Source organism: Pongo pygmaeus, chromosome 2 (assembly GCF_028885625.2).
Source record: "Pongo pygmaeus isolate AG05252 chromosome 2, NHGRI_mPonPyg2-v2.0_pri, whole genome shotgun sequence".
Classification (NCBI taxonomy): Eukaryota; Metazoa; Chordata; class Mammalia; order Primates; family Hominidae; genus Pongo; species Pongo pygmaeus.
The window spans coordinates 62,735,057-62,756,332 of NC_085930.1; the positions used below are offsets into that span (position 1 = coordinate 62,735,057).

Consider the following 21,276-nt stretch of genomic DNA (forward strand, 5'->3'; position numbering starts at 1 on the left):
TGCAGTGAGCCGAGATCGCACCATTGCTCTTCAGCCTGAGCAACAAGAGCGAGACTCCATCTCAAAAAAAAAAAAGTTATTTTGTTTCCATTTGTGTGACCATAGGGCTATGCCATATGGAACTGTCCATGAGTTTGTAAAAATGTATATATTTTTTGATTTTCTGACACTGTCTTACTACTGGGACAAAAGCAATCAAATCTGCATGCTGTACAGAGGGTGATATACCTGCCTCCTTTGGGATCCTTTGGTCCTGGGATCTGAGTGCTCTGCTGGCCTTGGATCACAAAGGCTGATCCTTCTGTAAACCAGGTGCTGGGCAAGACATTAGACCAGACTGGGCCCCATTTACCTATATTGTCATGGATTGTCCCTGTCCTCAAAATAAATTCCAGCAAGTCTGTTTCAGTCTTGTGAATGTCCTCAGTGAGGAGGCCTGGTTTACCCTTAAAGCCGGTGTCTCAACCCTAGATGTACCATTTCCATGTGAGCAGCTTTGGATCAATTTGGATACCTGTCAGTTCCTCAGGGCTCAGTTTTATCCCGTGAAGAAGAAGCATATGGCATGTAATTGTAACATTGTTGTTGCCAATCAGAGGCTCAGTGTTTTGAGGGTTTCATATGTAAGCCATATGTATTTTTCAAATGGGCTGTATTTGTTGTTAGAGTATGGGAATTTTGTTGTCCAAATCTGACCAGTAGGAAGGATGTAGAATCTGGTTTCCTTGTCTATAATGACTGTGTTCCATATTCATCACTCATCAGAATTCCTGACTTAAGTAGTGAATCTGGAGTTGGGTGATGCCGTGTTTGGAATGTGGCGATGTAGTCTTTGAGTGTTTCAAGTGCTTGTGTCTGTTCGCTTCCCCATGTGAAGTCTCAGGATGTCCTGGTTATCTTATAATTGGTTTCAGGATGATGTTTAAGTAAAGTGTACGCTGCCTCCAGGACCCAAATAAACCTGTTCATCTTTGTGCTTCCTGTGTGTTGTTTGGCACCTTAAGGGCTTTTATTTTATTCTTGAGACAGGGCCTGGTTCTGTTGCCCAGGCTGGAGTGTAGTGATGCAATCTTGGCTCACCTCAACCTCCGCCTCCCGGTTCAAGCGATTCTCCCACCTCAGCCTCCCAAGTAGCTGAGATTACAGACATGCACCACCACAACCGGCTAATTTTTTTTGTATTTTTTGTGGAGATGGGATTTGGCCATGTTGCCCAGGCTGGTCTCAAACTCCTGGGCCCAAGCGACCTGCCCACTTTGACCTCCTAAAGTGTTAGGAATACAGGTGTGAGCCATTGCACCCAGCCAAGGACTTTTATTTTATCTATCACTGTGATCAGGATTTTTCTCCCTTCCGGTGACCACTGTACTACTAAAAATTTGCAATCGGTGTCTGGGCCTATGGTTTTATCTGTATGAATGGTCTATCCCAGTGGTCTTAAGTGTGTTATTAATTGGGAATTTTTTTGCTTAAGTTTTTCTTGGTCATCCTTTGCCATTATAATGTCATCTATGTATAATATTTTTAGTGATATATATTTTAATTGATCTATGTGTGATGATGAAATGAAGTGAACTATTACTGAATTATTTAATTATCTTTGCAGTAATCTTTTAAATTGGGTATTTTTTGCCTTCCCAAGTAAAGGAGATATTTTCCTGACTTTTTTGTTTATTGGTATGGCAAAGAACATGTCTGACTGTCTAAGGTTACATAGTATTTGCCACTGGAGTTAGTGATCTTATTGACATCTTCTACATCTGGAAATGCCTCAGGCATTTTGGGTGAGAATATATTTAAATTTCCATAATAAAGTCTATAGCTCCTGTTTTGTTTTAGGACAGGCCATACTGGCCTATTAAAGTTATTTGAAATGCCAATTGTAATCACATCTTTCTTGCTTCCTTGAGGAATTCTAGAATCTTTGTTTTTTGTTTGTTTGTTTGTTTGTTTTTGAGACTGAGTCTTGCTCTGTCGCCCAGGCTGGAGTGCAGTGGTGTGATCTCAACTCACTGCAACCTCTACCTCTCCGGTTCAAGTGATTCTCCTGTCTCAGCCTTCTGAGTAGCTGGGAGCACTATGGTGTTTGCTCCATTATCCCACAGATAGAGAGGAGCCAGTGTGCATCTGTGGTCCGTCTTTAGCGAAAGTTTGTTCTTAGTTGTCGTAATTCTGCTTTGATGTATTCTCTGACCTCAGTGATGTCCTGAGGGCTGTCATGTCCACGGTCATAATCTATAACTCTTTTTCTAGTTATTATAGGTCTTGCTACATGCGCCCGCCCCCCAGAGTCATCATAATCTCCTGGGTCTTCTGAATGGGGGGTTTGGTCCCAGACATTACTCTTCAAAAGTTACACCTGAAAAGGATTTACTTTTCCTTAAAATTCTATGAACTAGCTCTTTGCCTTTCTGGTGATCCCTCTCTGTCTGTAAGATGCTTTGCATTAAAAGTGCAGAGATTTCTTCTTTTGTGGCTCTGCTAATCAAAGGTTTAACATTTGGGGCGGCGGGCCTCGAGTCTGACTGTACATCCTTAGGGGATAGTACAGGGAGTCATTTCCTGACTTCCAACTCTGTCTGGTATTCAACACTAAGTACTGTATTTGGGTGACAAGTCTTCTGGCATGCCTGCTTAATTTTCTTTCCTAGGGCCAACATTATGCAATATTAATAGCTACTTTATATAGTTTCTTAATAATAAATATTTCCATTTCCCACCTTAACCAATAGTATGAGTGGAGGTTATTGACGTTCCTTGCTTTCTGCCAGATTAAAGTTGTTTTGCCAACCACTGTCTCGTAAGTTGAAACCCTGCTTGATACGAGCCCTTCCAGCTCCACCAGCTTCCTAGCTTGGCATCAGCCCAGACTTCATCAGCCTTTGAATGTGCGCAACATGGGTTAGTTCCACCCAATTACCCAAGGTTTTCCTTGGGGAGCCAGACTTTCAACATGAAGTGAGATTGTCTCTTTTTAGAGACGGTGGTAGTTTGTTTCGCCAAGTGGCTTGATTTTTAATTTAAGTTTTAGTGGAGGATTTGGCTTTAGGAATTTTCCCAATTTGGTTATCACAGTTATATGATTATAAATGGCTGCTTTTAGTTTTGGACGTTTGCATGACTGAAGGGCAGCTGCTAACTACACCAACTGTTGTGAGCAGTGCAAGGTCAGACATAACCAGGTCCACACATGTTTGTGCCTTTCCCAAGGTCAGACTATTTTTTTTTTTTTTTTTGAGATGGAGTCTCGTTCTGTCGCCCAGGCTGGAGTGCAGTGGCACAATCTCAGCTCACTGCAAACTCCGCCTCCCGGGTTCACACCATTCTCCTGCCTCAGCCTCCCTAGTAGCCGGGACTATAGGCACCTCCACCACGCCCGGCTATTTTTTTGTATTTTCAGTAGAGACCGGGTTTCACCACGTTATCCAGGATGGTCTCGATCTCCTGACCTCGTGATCCACCCGCCTCGGCCTCCCAAAGTGCTAGGATTACAGGCATGAGCCACCACTCCCGGCCAGGTCAGACTTTTATTGATGCTTATTCAATCATAAAAGCCATGAGCTACAAGGAATTCCCAAGGAGGCAATTCTTAGTGTTACCCACTAACTCAGTACTCAGAGCCACGGGCACATAGGTCCAAGCTGATCCACAGGTCAGTCAATATTGCAAACCATCATAGCAGTATACGTAATTAACATGTAAATATTATAGATTAAAAATTTCACATCAAACAGAGTAACATTTAACACGAAGGGAAAGGGGATAGGAAAAGGGGTTAATGAATCATTCCAAGGAGAGCTGGACTGGTTCATTGATGTGAACATGGAGAATGTTCTGGGCTGATTCTGACGGTCATCAATGTCTTGCAAGGAAGAGTCCTTGATTTGGGTGGAGCTTCCAGTGGCAGATGCCGGGTGCTGACCATGAGTGACATCAAGACAGTGTCTAGTGAGATGTCTGAGTGGAACTGCTGAAGTCCCGCTTTTTTTTTTTAATGGTCCTTGAGTCTTCTGGTGAAAGCTGATAGTAAAAAGTGTGTGTGACCATACCCTTGCCTGGCTGGGTGCAGTTTCTATTGATGAGGCAGACATCTGGTCCCTGTTGGCATGATGCTTTTTGAAATGTAACATGGAATCTTTCTAACATGGAGTTACTTATGTCAAGCGCACTGTATATAGGCAGTGAGGTGGTGAGAAGTGTATTCTAGATTCCGCATATTCTAGATCCATTCCAAAGTAAAAGCTGACAGGACTTGCTGATGGGTTAGAAGTGGGATGTGAGGCCGGGCACAGTGGCTCACATGTGTAATCCCAGCCCTTTGGGAGGCCGAAGTGGGTGGATTGCTTAAGCTCAGGAGTTTGATACCAGCCTGAGCCAACAAAGTGAGACCCTGTCTCTCTCTAAAAAAATACGAAAATTAGCCGGGCGTGGTGGTGAGTGCCTGTGGTCCCAGCTACTCGGGAGGCTGAGGTGGGAAGATGACTTGAGCCTGGGAGGCAGAGGTTGCCGTGAGCCGAGATCGCGCCACTGCACTCCAGCCTGGGTGACAGAGTCAGACCCTGTCTCAAAAAAAAAAAAAAAAAAAGGTGGGATGTGAGAGAAAGAAGTCAAGGATGACTCCATGGTTCTTAGCCAGAGCACATGGATGGAAGAGCTGTGGGAAGAGCAGGTTTAGGGGTGGGGCCCCAGAGATAAAAGAACCCAGGGCTCTGTGGAAGGTCCAAGGCTGGTCCAGAACATGACAGCGTGTTGCGCATTCTGGCTCCCTGTTATCAGCTACTTGGCGAGCCCCTGAAAGAGGAAAGGGGCAGCAGTGCAGAGGCGTGGTAGAGGGACTGAGTCTCCCACCCCAGGCTGCTGGGATGCTCAGCCTTCTCCCGTGGTCAGCAGGAGGGAGCCTTGGAAGGCATTGGAGATAAACCAGCAGAACCATGTTGGCTTTGGACACCCGGGTTCGCTGCAAGGTTCTAAAGTGGCCAGATGCCGCCCCCTGGTGGCTGGCAAGGCTACTTACAACCCTCACTGACCTGCTAGACATCCCACAAGCTAGAACTGGAGGGGGCCCACCCCCAACTGTGAGCAAAGTGGGGATTCATTTGAGGCTACGAGTTGGGGCAAACGACTCCCCTGGGCATGAGGCTTTTGAGCCTGTCAAGTGCCTCCCTTGTCACAGAAGAGCAAACAGGTGCACGAAGGGGAAACAACTTTGGAGAAAGGGATGGCTTGGAGACCCCATCCCCAGTTTTGCTTTCTGCTGATTTTTCAGTCTTCTCCTATTTTCCTTTTCCTTAATTTTTTTGATTTAGATATTTTTGAGAAAAATACATATGGAGGAAAAAAGCAATTCAAGTCATAGGAAAAAAGCCTACGTTGTGGAAAGTCAGTCTCCCCACCATTCCAGTTTCCCTCCCCAGACGTGCCTGCTGTTACAGTTGGTGTTTCCTTCCAGGAACTCTACATGCATCCTGTCACCTGAATTTCTGAAGGGTTTACTATGTGCCATGCACACTTGGCATTTCCGACCTCCGTGTCTCTTCCCAATCCAGCAGTCAGAGGTCACATCCTGTCCCTCCCCTACTCAGCACTTCCCCCAGCTCCCACCTCACTCACAGTAAAGGCCAAAGTCCCTTTAATGGCTGTAACCTCCCCTCACCCTTGAACTCTCACATCTGATTTCCCAAAACTCTCTCCCTCACTTCCTCTGCTCCAGCCACACTGGCCTCATCACTGAGGAGAGCAAAGATCACCTGGTAGCCACAAAGCAGACCATCTAGAGGCGACACTCCTCATCTGAGGAATTCAGAAGTAATTCGACTTCCCTATGATCTAAAGCCGGCATCTAGTACCAGGCTTCCTTCCCCAAAATGTATAAGAAACCAGAATTTCTATACATCTGCGAATGCATGCATGTCAAAACTCATTGTGCAACCCTTGCTGACATCAAAGCACCAAAATGTCTACAAGTGTAACTTTTTTTTTTTTTTTTTTTTGAGATGGAGTTTTGCTCTTGTCGCCCAGGCTGGGGTGCAATGGCGCGATCTCGGCTCACTGCAACCTCCGCCTCCCGGGTTCAAGTGATTCTCCTGCCTCGGCCTCCATTTGTTATGACTGATGTGGCTAACATGGTGCAAATTACCCTTAAGCTCCCACTTTAAGGTCCATAAATGCCCCCAAGGAAAATCCACTGTTGTTCGCACAGTCCTCTCTTGCTGAGGCACCGGCTGCACTCTGATGCAGGGTGCTTTCTGTCTCATAAAACTTTCCCTTTCCATCCTATACTGTTGTGGGCAAACTCTTCTTAACTATCTGCGAGCCAATCACTTTCCATTGCCAGGGCTCTGACATCTCGCCCAGCAATTACTTTGCTTATTGTGGTAAAACATACACAACACAGTATTTATCATTTTAATCATTTGTAAGTGCACAATTCAGTGGCATTAAATACAGTCACAATGTTGTGTAACCAGCTCCACTATCTATACTCAACACTTGTTCATCATCCCTTATAAAAATTCCGTACCCTTTAAACGATAACTCTCCCTCCCCTCACCCCGGTAGCCTTTATTTTATTGTCTGTCTTTATGGATTTGACTATTCTGGGTATCTCACCGTAAGTGGAATCATATAGTATTTGTCCTCCTGTGTCTGACTTATTTCACTAAATGTAATGAAGAAGATCCATCCATGTTGTATCAGATATCAAAATTCATTTCCTTTTTATGGATGAATAATATTTTATTGTAAGCATAGACAATGTTTTGTTTATTCATTCATCTGTTTGAGAAAGAAAACCTTTTTCTGAGAAATGCTAAATTACCAGGCCCAGAAAGGCATTTAAAATGTAACAGCAGGCCAGGCACGGTGGCACACGCCTGTAATCCCAGCACTTTGGGAGGCCGAGGCGGGCGGATCACTTGAGGTCAGGAACTCAAGACCAGCCTGGCCAGTATGGTAAAACCCCATTTCTACTAAAAATACAAAAATTAGCCAGGCGTGGTGGTGCACGCCTGTGATCCCTGCTACTCGGGAGGGTGAGGCATAAGAATCACTTGAACCTGGGAGGTGGAGGTTGCAGTGAGCTGAGATCACACCACTGCACTCCAGCCCAGGCAACAGAGAGAGATTCCGTCTCAAAAAAAAAAATTTTTAATTTAATTTAATTTAACAGCAGACTGGGTTCGGTGGCTCACGCCTGTAATCCTAGCACTTTGGGAGGCTGAGGTGGGTAGATTGCCTGAGCTCAGGAGTTTGAGACCAACCGGGCAACATTGTGAAACCCCATCTGTATAAAAAATAGAAAAATTAGCCAGGCATGGTGGTAGGCGCCTGTAGTCCCAGCTACTCAGGAGGCTGCGGTGGGAAGATCACCTGAGCCCAGGATGTCGAGGCTTCAGTGAACCATGATCACGCCACTGCACTCCAGCCTGGGCAGCAGAGTGAGACCCTGTCTCAAATAAATAAATAAAAAATAAAAAATAAAATGTAACAGCAGTCGCATCTCACTCCTCCTTGAGCTAAATAATTACCTCTTGAACCCACTTGGCTGTGCCAGCTCTGACACCAAGTAGCCATCAAATGCCATACACCCTATAGTTCAACAATATATAGCCAATCATTAGCCAATGTTATTTCTGTAAACCAATGAGAATTCCTGATGAACAACTTCTGTAATTGCAAGCTCTCCAGATTTGTCCTTTTTTTCTCTCTCTCTTTTTTGAGACGAGGTCTCAGTCTGTTGCCCAGGCTGGACTGCGGTATCACGATCATAGTTCATTGTAACCTCAAACATCTGGGCTTGGCCGGGCACGGTCGCTCACACCTGTAATCCCAACAGTTTGGGAGGCCGAGACAGGAGGATCACCTGAGGTCGGGAGTTCAAGACCAACCTGACCAACATGGTGAAACCCCGTCTCTACTAAAAATACAAAAAATTAGCTGGGTGTGGTGGCACATGCATGTAATCCCAGCTACTTGGGAGGCTGAGGCAGGAGAATTGCTTGAACCCAGGAGGTGGAGGTTGCAGTGAGCCAAGGTCATGCCATTGCATTCCAGCCTGGGCAACAAGAGTGAAAACTCCGTCTCAAAAAAAAAAAAATAATAATAATAATAAACACCTGGGCTCAAGTGATCCTCCTGCCTCAGCCTCCCAAGTAGCTGGGACTACAGGTGCACACCTCCATGCCCAGCTAATTTTCTTTTCTTTTTTTTTTTTTTGAGACAGAGTCTCGGCTGTGTTGCCCAGGCTGGAGTGCAGTGGCGTGATCTCGACTCACTGCAGCCTCTGCCTCCCAGGTTCAAATGAGTCTCCTGCCTCAGCCTCCCCAGTAGCTGGGATTACAGGCATGAGCCACCACACCTGGCTAATTTTTGTATCTTAGTAGAGATGGGATTTTGCGATGTTGGCCAGGCTGGTCTCGAACTCCTGACCTCAGGTGATCCACCCATCTTAGCCTCCCAAAGTCCTGGGATTATAGCTGTGAGCCACCATGCCCAGCCCCAGCTAATTTTCTAACTCAATTTTTTTTTTTTTTTTTTTTTTAGAAATGGGGTTTCATTATGTTGCCAAGGCTGGTCTCAAACTCCTGGCCTCAAGCAATCCTTCTGCCTCAGCCTCCCAAGTAGTTGGGATTACAGGCATGAGCCACTGTGCCCAGCCTCATCCTTTTTCTCATTAAAAACTTGAGCCTCTTGTTTGTTCTCCAGAGCATTTGCCAAAGCAACTTGGAAGTGTGCAGTCCCAGGGTGCAGTCCTCAACCTTTGCATTTGAATAAACTCTCTTTAAGCTACATTCTGAGCTAGTGACATAGCAACACCTCACCTCTAAAATTTTTTCTTCATTAGCTAGGTGTTGGGGTGCATATCTGTAGTTCCAGCTACTCAGGAGGCTAAGGTGGCACGATTGCACCACTGCACTCCAGTCTGAGTGACAGAGTGAGACCCTGTCTCTAAAAACAAACAAACAAACAAAAAACAACAAAAAGACCGCACACTGACTCTTTTGATTATTCTATGTTGGCATGTTGATGGACATTTGAGGTGTCTCTATCTTTTGGCTATTGTGAATAATATTGCTATGAACATGGGTGTTGGCCTCATTACTTTTTCTGCAACCTGCCCTGCACACTTCCACGTGAGGACTTTGCAGTGGCTGTTCCCTCTGCCTGGAATGCTCTTCCCCAAGGGATCCGCATGGCTCACTTTCTTCAAGTCTTTGCTCAAATGTTGCCTTCGCAATGAGGCCTACCCTCACCACGCTATAAGTTCTGCAACCTGGCACTCCTTGTTCTCTTTACTCTGTTTTTTTTCTATAGTACTTACCACTTTCTAATGTGCTATATATATACTTATTTAGTATATTAATTGTTTAGGATCTGTGGCTTTCCATGAGAATGTCATCTCCCTGAGGGCAAGGATCAATGTCTATTTTGTTTATCTCAGGCACTCATGTAGGTAGGTGCTTAATACATAGTTTGTTGAATAAACTTAAAATCACAAGCCTAAGTCATTTGCTGAGTTACAGATTTTAAACTGGAGTCACGAGATGAATGTGTTAGATGCTCTAACATTCCAAACGCTCTTAAATCCCTCACATACTTAAAATACCATATACACACAGATTGTTTCAAATCTGGGTTAAAATTGAGGTTAACTTCTCAACTGGCTGAAGGTGCGTATCTCTGAAGATGTAGGTCAGGGAATGAGATCTGAAGCTGCAGACAACCAGCATGACTTTTTCTCATGACCTGAGGACCATGCTGTGCTCTTGATTCTCCTCCTCCCTGCACTTAGGGCCACCGTGCAGGTTGTGTGCAGCACAGTTGGGAGTGGGGTGGGGGTGGGGGTAAGTGGATGCTGAAATACAGTATGTGCCCCACTTGCCAAATGCAGGACTTGAGTGCCAGCACAAGGTTGTGTCCGTTGGAGAGAAGGGAGTGGTGCTTCTTTCCCATTTGCCACAGGCCCCATTGGGCTGGGAGTGGTCCTGCTTTGTCAAAGAGAATGCCAGCCCACTACCTGCAAACTGGTTGGCTTTGCAGCTCACATCTCCCAAGTCAATTCCATGTTTCCTGCTTTTCAGGTTTGCTGAGGCTGTTCCCCCACCCACTATTGGATTTAATGAATCTAGTTGCTATGTGATTCTATTCTGAGTTCTTTTTGTAGACATCCCATCTGGCAAGGCCATGACTCTCAAAGCTATTTCTATGACACCAGATTGGATCCTCACACCCTCATGCTATTGTCTGACTCAGTGCAACACAACAGCCAAGGCATCTGAATCACACCGCTCTTCCTTTTTCTTTATTTAACAAACATTTACATGGTCCTTCCCCTGTGCCAGGCGCTGTTCTAACAGTTTCCAAATATTAAGCTATTTAACCCTCCATTCTAAGAGGTGAATACTAAAATTATCTCATTTTACAGATGAGGACACCGAAGCTCAGAGAATTTAAGTGACCCACCCAGGGTTCACGTGGCCACAGGTGGCAGGGCTGGGATTCAAACCCAGGTCGACTTTTGCTCCATCTTTGCTTTTTTCTTGTCATTCTTTCCCTCCCTCTTCCTCTTCCTTTCTCCCCTCGTTTTCTCTTCCTTCTTTCCTCATTCCCTGCTTCCTTCCTGACAGGGCCACAGCAACTGCCACCTGCTTCCCTCAGACACTGCCCAGCCCAGCATGCCCTCCCTCCATCCTCCAGGCAAGGCTCTGCCAGGCTGTCCATCATCACCCTCGTTTCCGTGTGCCAGCAGACAGGGTGTGCCAACCTCAACCCCCTCAACCCGCTGGCTCAGACCACAGCAGCTGGCAGAGGCCTGGGAGCTGGGGCCAGGCCAGCCTGGAAGGCAGTTGGCCCTTCAGGAAGTTACACGATGTGCCCAGACCTTCCCCAATGACTTTTATGTTACCCATATCATAATTTATTTTCTTTCCCAGGGATTTTAATGTGGTGCCAAGATGTCTTGTGCTGCTTGGGATAAACTTAGACAAATAAGGGCCAAGAGAAAGTGAGAGAGTGAGATAGAGAGAGGGATAGAGAGACAGAAAGATAGAGAACACTAAGGCAGGGGGCAAGGGTGAAGAGACCCAGCTGTCCAAGATTCTCTCACTAGAAGTGGCTGCCTACAGTAGTTTTGGGAACAAGGAGGAGTGGCTTGATATCAACCCTCTATGTGTGAATGAACTTTTCTCTGAGTTTCTCAAAGGACTCATGTTCTTTTCCATAACTATGCCTTTGCATATGCTGTTCCCCTGGCCTGGAAGGCCCTTCCCAGTCATTTCTACCCAATGTTCACGTGCTGCCCAATGTTCACGTGAAACCCAATGTTTCTACCCATGTTCACGTGCTGCCCGCTTCTGGGAACCCTTTCGTGAATTCCTGCAGGGGACTCTGCTGGTCTCTCCTCTGACACCAGAGCATCTGTGTGCACATGCACACTTCCGTTTTGAACTAATTGGCTTACATCCCCTCTCTATGCCCAGTACAGGAGTGGTGCCTGGAGGAGGCTGAGGAGGTACAGGCAGTCTATCAGCACTTCACAGAAGAAGGAAAAGTTGGGATTGTGAAAGCCTCAAGGCAAGGTGACTCTGGGTTCAAGGATCAGCAGCTGGTGACCCTGGGCAAGTCACCTAACCTCTCTGTGCCTCAGCTTCCCTTCTATAAAATGGGAATAATATTACATTTTGTACAGTTGGTACATCATTGGGTTGTGTGAGAATGAAATGAGTTAAGATATGGAAAGCACATAGAACAGTGTCTGGAGTGTGCAAATCCCTCAGTAAATATTAGTCATTATTATTATTATCAAACTGGAAATAGAGTTCCCTAAAGGATTAAAGAAAGTACTTTTGATGAAGTGTGAAGCATATAGGAAGGTCTTTGTCATTATCATTAACAATATCGGCCCGGCGTGGTGGCTCACGCCTGTAATTCCAGCACTTTGGGAGGCTGAGGCAGGTGGATCACGAGGTCAGGAGATCGAGACCATCCTGGCTAACACGGTGAAACCCCGTCCCTACTAAAAATACAAAAAATTAGCCGGGCGTGGTGGCGGGTGCCTGTAGTCCCAGCTACTCGGGAGGCTGAGGCAGGAGAATGGCGAGAACCTGGGAGGCGGAGCTTGCAGTGAGCTGAGATCGCGCCACTGCACTCCAACCTGGGGCACAGAGCAAGACTCCGCCTCAAAAAAAAAAAAAAAAAAAGAAACAATATCAAGAGCAGTGCTCAATCCACTGTGATTTCCAGAATTAACTTACAAGTTGAGGCCACATTGCTATTGCTTTTTTGAGCAAATGAAATGATGAATATGATATTTTTTTCTTTTCTTTTCTTTCTTTCTTTTTTTTTTTTTTGAGGAGGAGTTTCGCTTTGTTGCCCAGGCTGGAGTGCAGTGGGACAATCTCGGCTCCCTGCAATCTCCGCCTCCTGGGTTCAAGCGATTCTCCTGCCTCAACCTCCTGAGTAGCTGGGATTACAGGCGAGCGACACCACACCCGGCTAATGTTTTATATTTTTGGTAGAAACAGGGTTTCACCATGTTGACCAGGCTGGTCTTGAACTCGTGACCTCAAGTTATCTGCCCACCTCGGCCTCCCAAAGTGCTGGGATTACAGGCGTGAGCCGCCGCGCCCGACCAAATATGTTTTTTGTAAATGATAAAATGACAAGCAAAAATCATGATGGTTTAATAAACGTTCATTGCCCAACTCAAAACATAGTCCTGCCTGTAAATGCGGCTCGTTCTGGGACCTCGGTGGCCTCAGACTTTCAAAAGGATCGTTTTACTCCCAAAGTCCTGGCTTTTGGAACCTAAGGCAGAAGCTAGTCATCGAGACGGGGAGCTTGGCATGTTGCTTTGCTTCTGACAGGTTAGGAAGCCTCTTCCTTGTCTCTATCAGTAAACAAAGGGAAGTCATTATTCGCTCCTGCAGACGTTGTAACGTTAAACAAAATTGGCCATCAGATTGAGAGAAAAGGCTAAGTCACTGGAGCCAATTTCTTTTGTACAGATGAGAGAACTCAGGCGAAGAAAGGGGAAAGGACCTGTTCAAAGCCACAGAGTAAGGTACAACCAGGGCTAGAACCCAGATCTCTAGACCCCTAGTTCACTGCCCTTTCACTGGTGATTGCTTTCCAAAAACTCAATGCTCTCCAAGTCCGGAGCCCCACGTCCTTAAATGGAAGGTGATGGAGGCTCAGTGCTCCTGTCCAGAGACGAGGTGGGAAAGACTTTTTGGAGGCAGGGAAAGTGAGATGGGCAAAGCCAGTATGCAGGACACCCTCCTACCTACCCTGCAATTACCTTAGTCTTCACAACCCTGTGAGGCGGAGACTATCATTATCATCCCCATTTTACTTCTTTAAAAGGGGGCCAGTAACACTGCAGGGATGTAAACGGAGGCCCAGGATCGTCCCATCGTCCCATCGTTCTCTGCAGCTCCTGCTCCTGGAGCCTGGCCATTGCTAAGGTCCAGAACGTGTGCAGGGCATAAAGCAAATAGGTCTCCGGGACTGGGATGAGGCTTGCCTCTCTATACCCTATGGTACCCAGCACAGCGTAGGCACGCGGTAGGTCCTGGCTGATCAATCGTCCTGCCTTTTGAAAATGCCATCTTTTCCACAGGTTTGGCCATGCTGTACACCCCCGGGATACACCTTCTCATACGAAGTCTCCACTCTCATGTGGTTCTATTCTTGGACTTTCCATCGCCTCCACGTCCCCTGAATATTTTTTCTGTCTCTAGCTCTCAGGAACTTCGACTCCTTGGCTGCCTTATTCTTTGTGCACGTTGGTCAAGAGCCAAAGATCTACTGGTCTCAGCTTTCCCACCTGTACAATGCGGTGCAGAGCCATTGGCTGGCTTTGACGCGCTGCTAGTTCGAATTTGGGACGTAACAACCGCACAAAATTACCGAGCCCCACCTCCTCTCCGCCCCCCCCGCCCCCGCCCCCGCCCCCGCCCCCCGCCCCCCGCCCCCGCCCCCGCTCCCGCCCCCGCTCCCGCCCTCGTTCGGAAAGCGCCTGCGCAGAAGCCGCCGGCCCGCCCTCCACTATTCGAATTCGTATCCGCCCTTTTCGCGCCCTCGAAGACTCGGCGCTCGACAGGCGTCTACCAGCCTGTCTTCCGGTTTCGTCGCCGCCGCAGGCGCACCTGCCGAGTTCCGAGCGACCGATGGAGATGGCGGCCGCGGCTGAGTGAGGGACGGTGGAGGCCCAGAGCCCGGGCCCGAGGACGGGACAGACCTGCGTGCTCGCAGGGGCCCGGCCGGGTACAGAGGGTCAGGCCCAGTTTGGGGAGCGGGGACATGACTCCTCCAGAACGGAGACGGGCGGGCCGTGTGTGGTTGTGGTGGGTGTGACGTGAGAGGTGGGAGATGGGGCTTTCAGGCCGTGCGTTTCGCTTGTGTGTGCCTGTGATGGTTGGGTTCTGTGTGGTTGTGCGGTTACGCGGGGCGTATACACTTGGGTTTGGTTGTGCAGCTGTGGGGGGAGTGGGTGGGCGCTTGTCTCCCGAGCGGTTGTGTTTGATTCTCTGGTTGTGTAAAGCTGAAGCGTTTGTGTTCTGAGTTCGTGTGGAGATGTTTGGAGTGTTTTGTGTGGTGTCTGTGCGATGTGTGACTTTGTCATGTCTGCTCCACGGGGTTGAGTCGTTCGTGTTGTGTGTGGTCATGCGACGTGTGTATAATCGTGTTAGTTATGTGGGTTGTGGTTGTGTGCGGTCGTGAGGCCGGGTTGAGTGCGGCTGTGGGATGTGTCGTCGATGCGGCATGTGGCGGGGTGACATTCATGCTGGATGTACCGTTGCAGAACATGTAGTGGGTTTTTTTTTTTTTTGACTTTTTACGTGATTTAGAGTGCGAGGGGCTTGCTTATGTGTTCAGTTATGGTTGTGGGGTCCGATTCGGTGGTTTGTGTTAGATTTCTTTATAGTGTATGCTTAGTTATATGATTTTGGAGTTCATTCATGTCTTCGTTCATTCACGGAGCTTTATTGTGCTTCTTCATTGTGTGTGCCAGGTACTGTGCTAAACCCTGGGGAGACCGCAAAGTGGAAAACATGTAGAATCTGTGCCCTCCCAGATTTTACGGTCTTACTTAGTCACTTCACATATGTACCTGCGGTTATAAATTGAGTGCTGTGAAGGAGAAGTCCATTCTGATGCTCTGAGTAAGAGGCATTTCTTTGAGGAAGTGAGGTTTGGGTTTGGGCTGAGGCGTGAAGGGTGGTTGTGTGGTATGGATGTGGTGGGCTTTGTGTTATTTGTGGTCGTTAGGGGTGAGTGCATGGGAAGAAAGGGAGCTGTCAGAGTCAGCATCAGATGAACCACTGGCTGGGGAGGGAACAGGACAGACCTAGAGCTGCTATATTCCAGTGGAAAATTTATGAAGTCACTGGGTTTCTTAACTAGAGGGAAAAAATAGGGATCTGGTGTCTCATTTGTTTATTTTCTGAGTTGCTGCCACCCTTCAGCTTTGAGGACCAGGCAGTCCCTCCTCGGTGGTCTTCTACAGTCCATCCAAAGCTGAGGGTCACACATATCCCCTCACTGTATACTGTGGCTTGTATCCCCAGGTTCTTGGGGAGAAATTTCTCTGCTTTTGTGGAATGGTTTTGTCTCAATTTCTCTTGTGACTGGAAGTCTTGATGAGGTGACATTGGAAGTGACTTTGCCATGGGCCAGTAAGACAGAGAATGTAACTTATTAAGCCCCGAAATGTTTAGGCACCAAATCTATTTATTTATTTATTTACTTTTTTGAGACGGAGTTTCACTCTTGTTGCCCAGGCTGGAGTGCAATGGCATGATCTCGGCTCACTGCAACTTCCGCCTCCTGGGTTCAAGCAATTCTGCCTCAGTCCCCCAACTAGCTGGGATTACAGGCGCCTACCACCATACCCGGCTAATTTTTGTATTTTTAGTAGAGATAGGGTTTCACCATATTGGCCAGGCTGGTCTCGAACTCCTGACCTCAGGTGATCCGTCTGCTTTGGCCTCCCAAAGTGCTGGGATTACAGGCTTGAGCCACCATGCCTGGCCAGCCTTTTATTTTTGAAGCAGTGAGAACATCAGGTTTGCTACTTAACTGTCACTTAATGGCTTATAAGATCTATCAGGGTGCAGTGGCTCACATCTGTAATCTCAGCAGTTTGGGAGGCTCAGGCAGGAGGATTGCCTGAGGCCAGGAGTTAGAGACCCACCTGGGAAACCTAGCAAGAACCTGTCTCTATAAATAATTTAAAAACTAGCTGGGTGTGGTGGCATACTCCTGTAGTCCCAGCTTCTTGGGAGGCTGAGGCAGGAGGATCACTTGAACTCAGAAGGTCGAGGCTGTTGTGAGCAATTATAGCTCACTGGGTGACAGAGCAAGATGCTGTCTCTTAAAAAAAAATCTGTTAAGCCCATTAGAGATAAGTGCTCTACAAATATAAAATAGATTTTTTTCTTTTTGACTAGTAGGTTTCTATTGTTTCTCTTTAACTGATGTTAGGATTTTTGATTTTTTGTATGTTTTTATGGCAGATACTGTATCTTTTTCATCTTTGCATTTCTAACACAGGTGTCTTACAAATATCAAGAACTTACCCTTATATGTGGTTGAATAAACAATCAAGGTAAAGAGCATCAAGTAAAAACTTCTGCTTGTTGATAAGTACTTCAGACATTCCCCCAGTGGCTAAAGTGGCATATGAATTATGAAGTTGGATCATTTGGAATGAATGTAAGAGAATTGCCAAGGTATTGTTTGCTTATTTCAAGAATCTGTGCTTCCCACTTCGTTGAGTTTTTGTTCTCCAGTGATGTTTTCACATCTTAGGTTTTGCAGCTTGCTTGGTCTAAGGATTTGAGAAAGAGTTTGTTTTCTCAAACTTGTACTGAACAAACATTAAGTACCCCGTTGAACTGTGAAAAGAATGAAGAAAATCCTCAATTGCTACCAGTTTGCCTGAATTGGCTTTTTTCCCTTCTTCTTTTCTTTCTTAGGGCTCCTCCTAGTCCAGAGAGGAAACCTCATCCAGGGCCATGAAGCCACTTCCTCACCATCTGTGTGCTGCTTAAGCTAATGCTGCGGGAACCATGGTTCCTTGGGAGGAATCAAGCTGACTCTTGGCATGAGATTCCTGCCTTCCTAGGGTTGAGAGCGGCACCGCCATGGCTTCTCTGGACGACCCAGGGGAAGTGAGGGAGGGCTTCCTCTGCCCTCTGTGCCTGAAGGATCTGCAGTCTTTCTATCAGCTTCACTCACATTACGAGGAAGAACACTCGGGGGAAGACCGTGATGTCAAAGGGCAAATTAAAAGTAAGAGGCGAGGACCTTGCCTATCCCCAGCTGTCATTGAGAGCTTTAACTCACAGGATAGTTCTCATCAGCTTCGGTGTTGCCACAGGAATATGATAATAGTAGTAGCAAACAGATGACTAGGGTTTGTCCTGTGCCAGGCATTTTCAGAGTCTCCCTGTTTATTAATTTCATTTAATCCTCACAATAACTGTGTGGCTATAAGCCACATTTTGAACCAGGCACAGAGAGATTAGATAACTTGTCTGAAGCCACTCAGAGAAACACAGTCTGACTTTGAATCTAGTAAATGTAATTGCTGTGATCTGGCTTGACTATTCTTTAACCACCAGCCTAACAGGGTTTGGACAGGAATTTCTTTCCTTTGCTATGATGATGGAGGCACATTATGCACCCATTTTACGTGTCACAAATTTAAGCCTTCCCACCATCCTTCCTTCCCCAATTGGTATCTTGCCCTCTATAGCCCAGAAAAAGGAAGGTCATAGTTGAAGAACAAAAGAAACAACCTAAAAACCTTGGTTTTTGAGCTTCCAAGAGCTCAGGTTTGAGAGAGTTGTGGAAAGAATTTTTCAAAGGTACTTTTGACTATACATATGTTTATTGTATTTCCTGGACATCAAATTCTAACCTCCAGATAAGATGCTGCTCCTCTGGGCAGGCACAGTGGCTCGCGCCTCTATTCTCAGCACTTTGGGAGGCCAGGGTGGGCAGATCACTTGAGCTCAGGAGTTCAAGACCAGCCTGGGCAACATGGCGAAACCCCATCTCACAAAAAAATTAAAAAAAAAAACTAGCCGGGTGTGATGGTGTGTGCCTGTAGTCCCAGCTACTCAGGAGACTGAGGTAGGAGGATCGCTTGAGCCCAGGGAGGTCAAGGCTGTAGTGAGCGATGATCATGCCACTGCACTTGTGCCTGGGCAACAGAGAGAGAGAGACACACACACACACACACACACACAACAAAGATGCTGCTTTTGTAGTTATTCAGCTAACTTGCTTCTCACAGCTGGCAGCATTTCTGAAGGCCATGAGATTAAAAAGTTCTGGATGTTGTATTCACAGTCTTTATTGGGAGGGAAAGAAAGGAATGATCATGTATTTCTAAGTGGACTTTGGCTTTCGGACAGGTGAATCATATGCACTTTGTAATCAGATATTTGTCCCTAGAGTCCCACTCTATCTCACTTTTCTGTTCAGTAAAGAAGTTTCTAAAAGCATAAACAGTTATAACTTCTATCCAAAAACAACAAAGGCAAACATTTCTGAAATCCTGAGGGCTTTGGTGGATGAGGTGGCTTCTGGCTGTAGAGGCTGTAGAGCAGAGCCAGAACTATATTAGGAGGGGAAAAAAATGCTGTGCTTTATAGTTTTTAGAGTTTCTTTCACAGACATTATTATTTCATCTGACTCTCCTAACAACTCTGCAAGAAGGTGATTGGTCTCATTTTACAGATAGTAAGTGAAGTGAGACTCAAGAGATGTTGAGTTACTTATCCACGGTCACACAGGAATTGGCAGAGCTAGGCCTGGAACGTAGGTCTTCTATCATCTGTAAATCCAGTGCTGCCCTTTGCACGTGACATCACTGAGGGTTAGAGGCCCCGTGTTCCAATCACAGCATGCATTGCAGCTTCCTGGGGGAAATGAAGCAAAAACAAAATTAAAAAACCTGATTATGTAAGTTTCCTTTGGACAACCGAAGAGCTTCCGTCATTTTCAACTAGCTTCCAGTCTTGGTGTCAGCTGAACTAAGTCGTATACAATGCCATTGCTCAAACTGGTGATACCAGTGGGTAGAGAGGTTAGAGAATGTTCCCAGATTCCTACAGTGACCGTTTTTTAAGAGGAAAAATGTTTAAGGTTATTTAGAGAATACAGATATGGGAATCTATTTAAGGAATACTAAATAGAATGGAAATTTTGTGCCTTGTGAAAGAAACTTGAAAGGATCCTTGGCTGGGCACAGTGGCTCACACCTGTAATCCCAGTACTTTGGGAGGCCACGGCGGGAGGATCGCTTCAGCTTAGGAGTTTGAGACCAGCCTGGGCAACATAGATCCTGTCCAAAGAGGAAAAAAAAAAAATTTTTTAAATTAGCTGGGCATGATGACATGCACTTGTAGTCCTAGCCACTTGGGAGGCTGAGGCAAAAGGATCCCTTGAGCCTGGAAGGTTGAAGCTGCTGTGAGCCATGATTATGCCACTGCATTCCAGCCTGGGCAGCAGAGTGAAACTCTGACTCAAAAACAAAAAAACAAAATAAAGTTACTTCAGCCGGGTGCGGTGGCTCACGCCTGTAATTCTAGTACTTTGGGAGGCTAAGGCAGGAGGATTGCTTGAGCCCAGGAGACCAGACTGGGCAACATAGTGAGACCATTTCTACAAAAAAGTCATTTAAAAAAATTAGCCAGTCATAGTGGCACGCACTGGTAGTCCCAATTACCCAGGAGGCTGAAGTGGGAGGATCGCTTCAGCTCAGGAGATCAAGGCTGTTACATTCTAGCCTGAGCAACAGAGTAGAACTGTCTCAAAAAAAGAAAGAAAAGATTCTCTTGGTTTTTCCCTTTATTTCCCACCCTGCCTTACCCCCGACAGCTCTACCTCTAGTACTATTAATAATCATGTCTTTAGTTAGAAAGGAATTCTTGATTATGTTGCAGTTTTCTGCATTTCAGAATCAGGAAAGTAAAGTTTTAAGGATTGACATGAAAGGTTTTTTGAAAAGCCCTTTAGAAAGCAGATTACCTCTCCATTTGGTCTTTTGATTCTCAGAAATGTTATGACATGGTTAGTTTTAGGCAAGTAAAAAGTTAAAGCCAAAAGAGTGAACCTTAGTATTAGGTTTTGGGGGCAGTTCAAAAAAGAAAAGATAGACTAGTCATTAGTAAAAAGTTAGTGGGTTTGAGGCCCAGTCCTGGTTCAGCTCCAGTTTAGCCCATTTTCAGTAAGTAGAAGAAAAGATAGCTGAAAATTGACTGTGGCTTCTTGCTTTGTTAGTGTTTTTAAAAATATATGGGATTATTCTTAATTGGCCTTCTCTGGAAGGGCTATGTCCATTCTGGGAAGGTTGCCAGGCAATTTTTCTGTCTCCTAAAAGTAGTTAAATGGTATAGATTGCCTGTTTAACCTAATATTTTAGTCTTGTTTGCAAAAATGAATTGTTATTTGCTAACTCACATTCCTGTTTGCTAGACCCTTTGTTCGCATCAGGCAGTTTTCTCTCCCCTGTTACTAGAAAAGACTGCTTTAGGCCAGGGACAGTGGCTCATGCCTGTAATCCCAGCACTTTGGGAGGCCGAGGTGGGCGGATCACCTGAGGCCAGGAGTTTGAGACCAGCCTGGCCAATGTGGTGAAACCCTATCTCTACTAAAAAAAATACAAAAATTAGTTGGGTGTGTTGGCACGTGCCTGTAATTTCAGCTGCTTGGGAGGCTGAGGCAGGAGCATCCCTTGAACCCCTGGGTTCAAGGGGTTCAGTGCAGAAGTTGCAGTGAGCTGAGATTGCTGCCATTGCATTCCAGCTTGGGCGACAAGAGTGAAACTCTGTCTCAAAAAAACATAACAAAAAACAAACGACTTTAGTACATTTTAAAGGATGTCCTTTTGTTTTAGTATTTTTCCAGTTTGGACAAAGCTGTCCCACAGTGACCAATAATCAGGAAGTTTCCTTATTGGCTTGACTGTCTTTAAAAAAAGACAAGTGTATTCTTATCAATCTCACCCTCTGCCTGCGAGCCTGGGCAACATCTCTACAAAAAAATGTTTTTTAAAAAAATTTATCTAGTCATGGTGGTGCACACCTGTAGTCCCAGCTACTTGAGAGATTGAGGCTAGAGGATTGCTTGAGCCCAAGAGATCGAGGCTGCAGTGAGCTATGATCGGCCACTGCACTCCAGCCTGGGTGACAGAGCGAGACCCTGTCTCTAAAAAATAAATAAATAAAAAGTAAAAGTAATGATATCATTTTATATTCAGTC

At 46.0% G+C, this 21,276-nt stretch overlaps 1 protein-coding gene across 8 annotated transcripts in view; it reads left to right on the plus strand.

Moving 5' to 3' along the window:
• Positions 1-14,078: 14,078 nt before the first annotated feature.
• RBSN (rabenosyn, RAB effector) overlaps positions 14,079-21,276 on the plus strand; it is a 28,915-nt gene continuing 21,717 nt past the window's right edge. Inside the window, exons 1-4 of one of the 8 annotated variants that reach the window (XM_054482230.2) lie at positions 14,106-14,274; positions 15,014-15,164; positions 16,555-16,733; positions 16,980-17,295. In XM_054482230.2, the coding sequence (XP_054338205.1) occupies positions 17,148-17,295 (148 nt within the window). In that variant the 5' untranslated portion in view covers positions 14,106-14,274; positions 15,014-15,164; positions 16,555-16,733; positions 16,980-17,147. Of the gene's footprint in view, positions 14,275-15,013; positions 15,165-16,554; positions 16,734-16,979; positions 17,296-21,276 lie in introns of those variants that run through there. The other 7 variants (XM_054482232.2, XM_063662663.1, XM_054482227.2 and 4 more) reach the window with 7 other exon arrangements.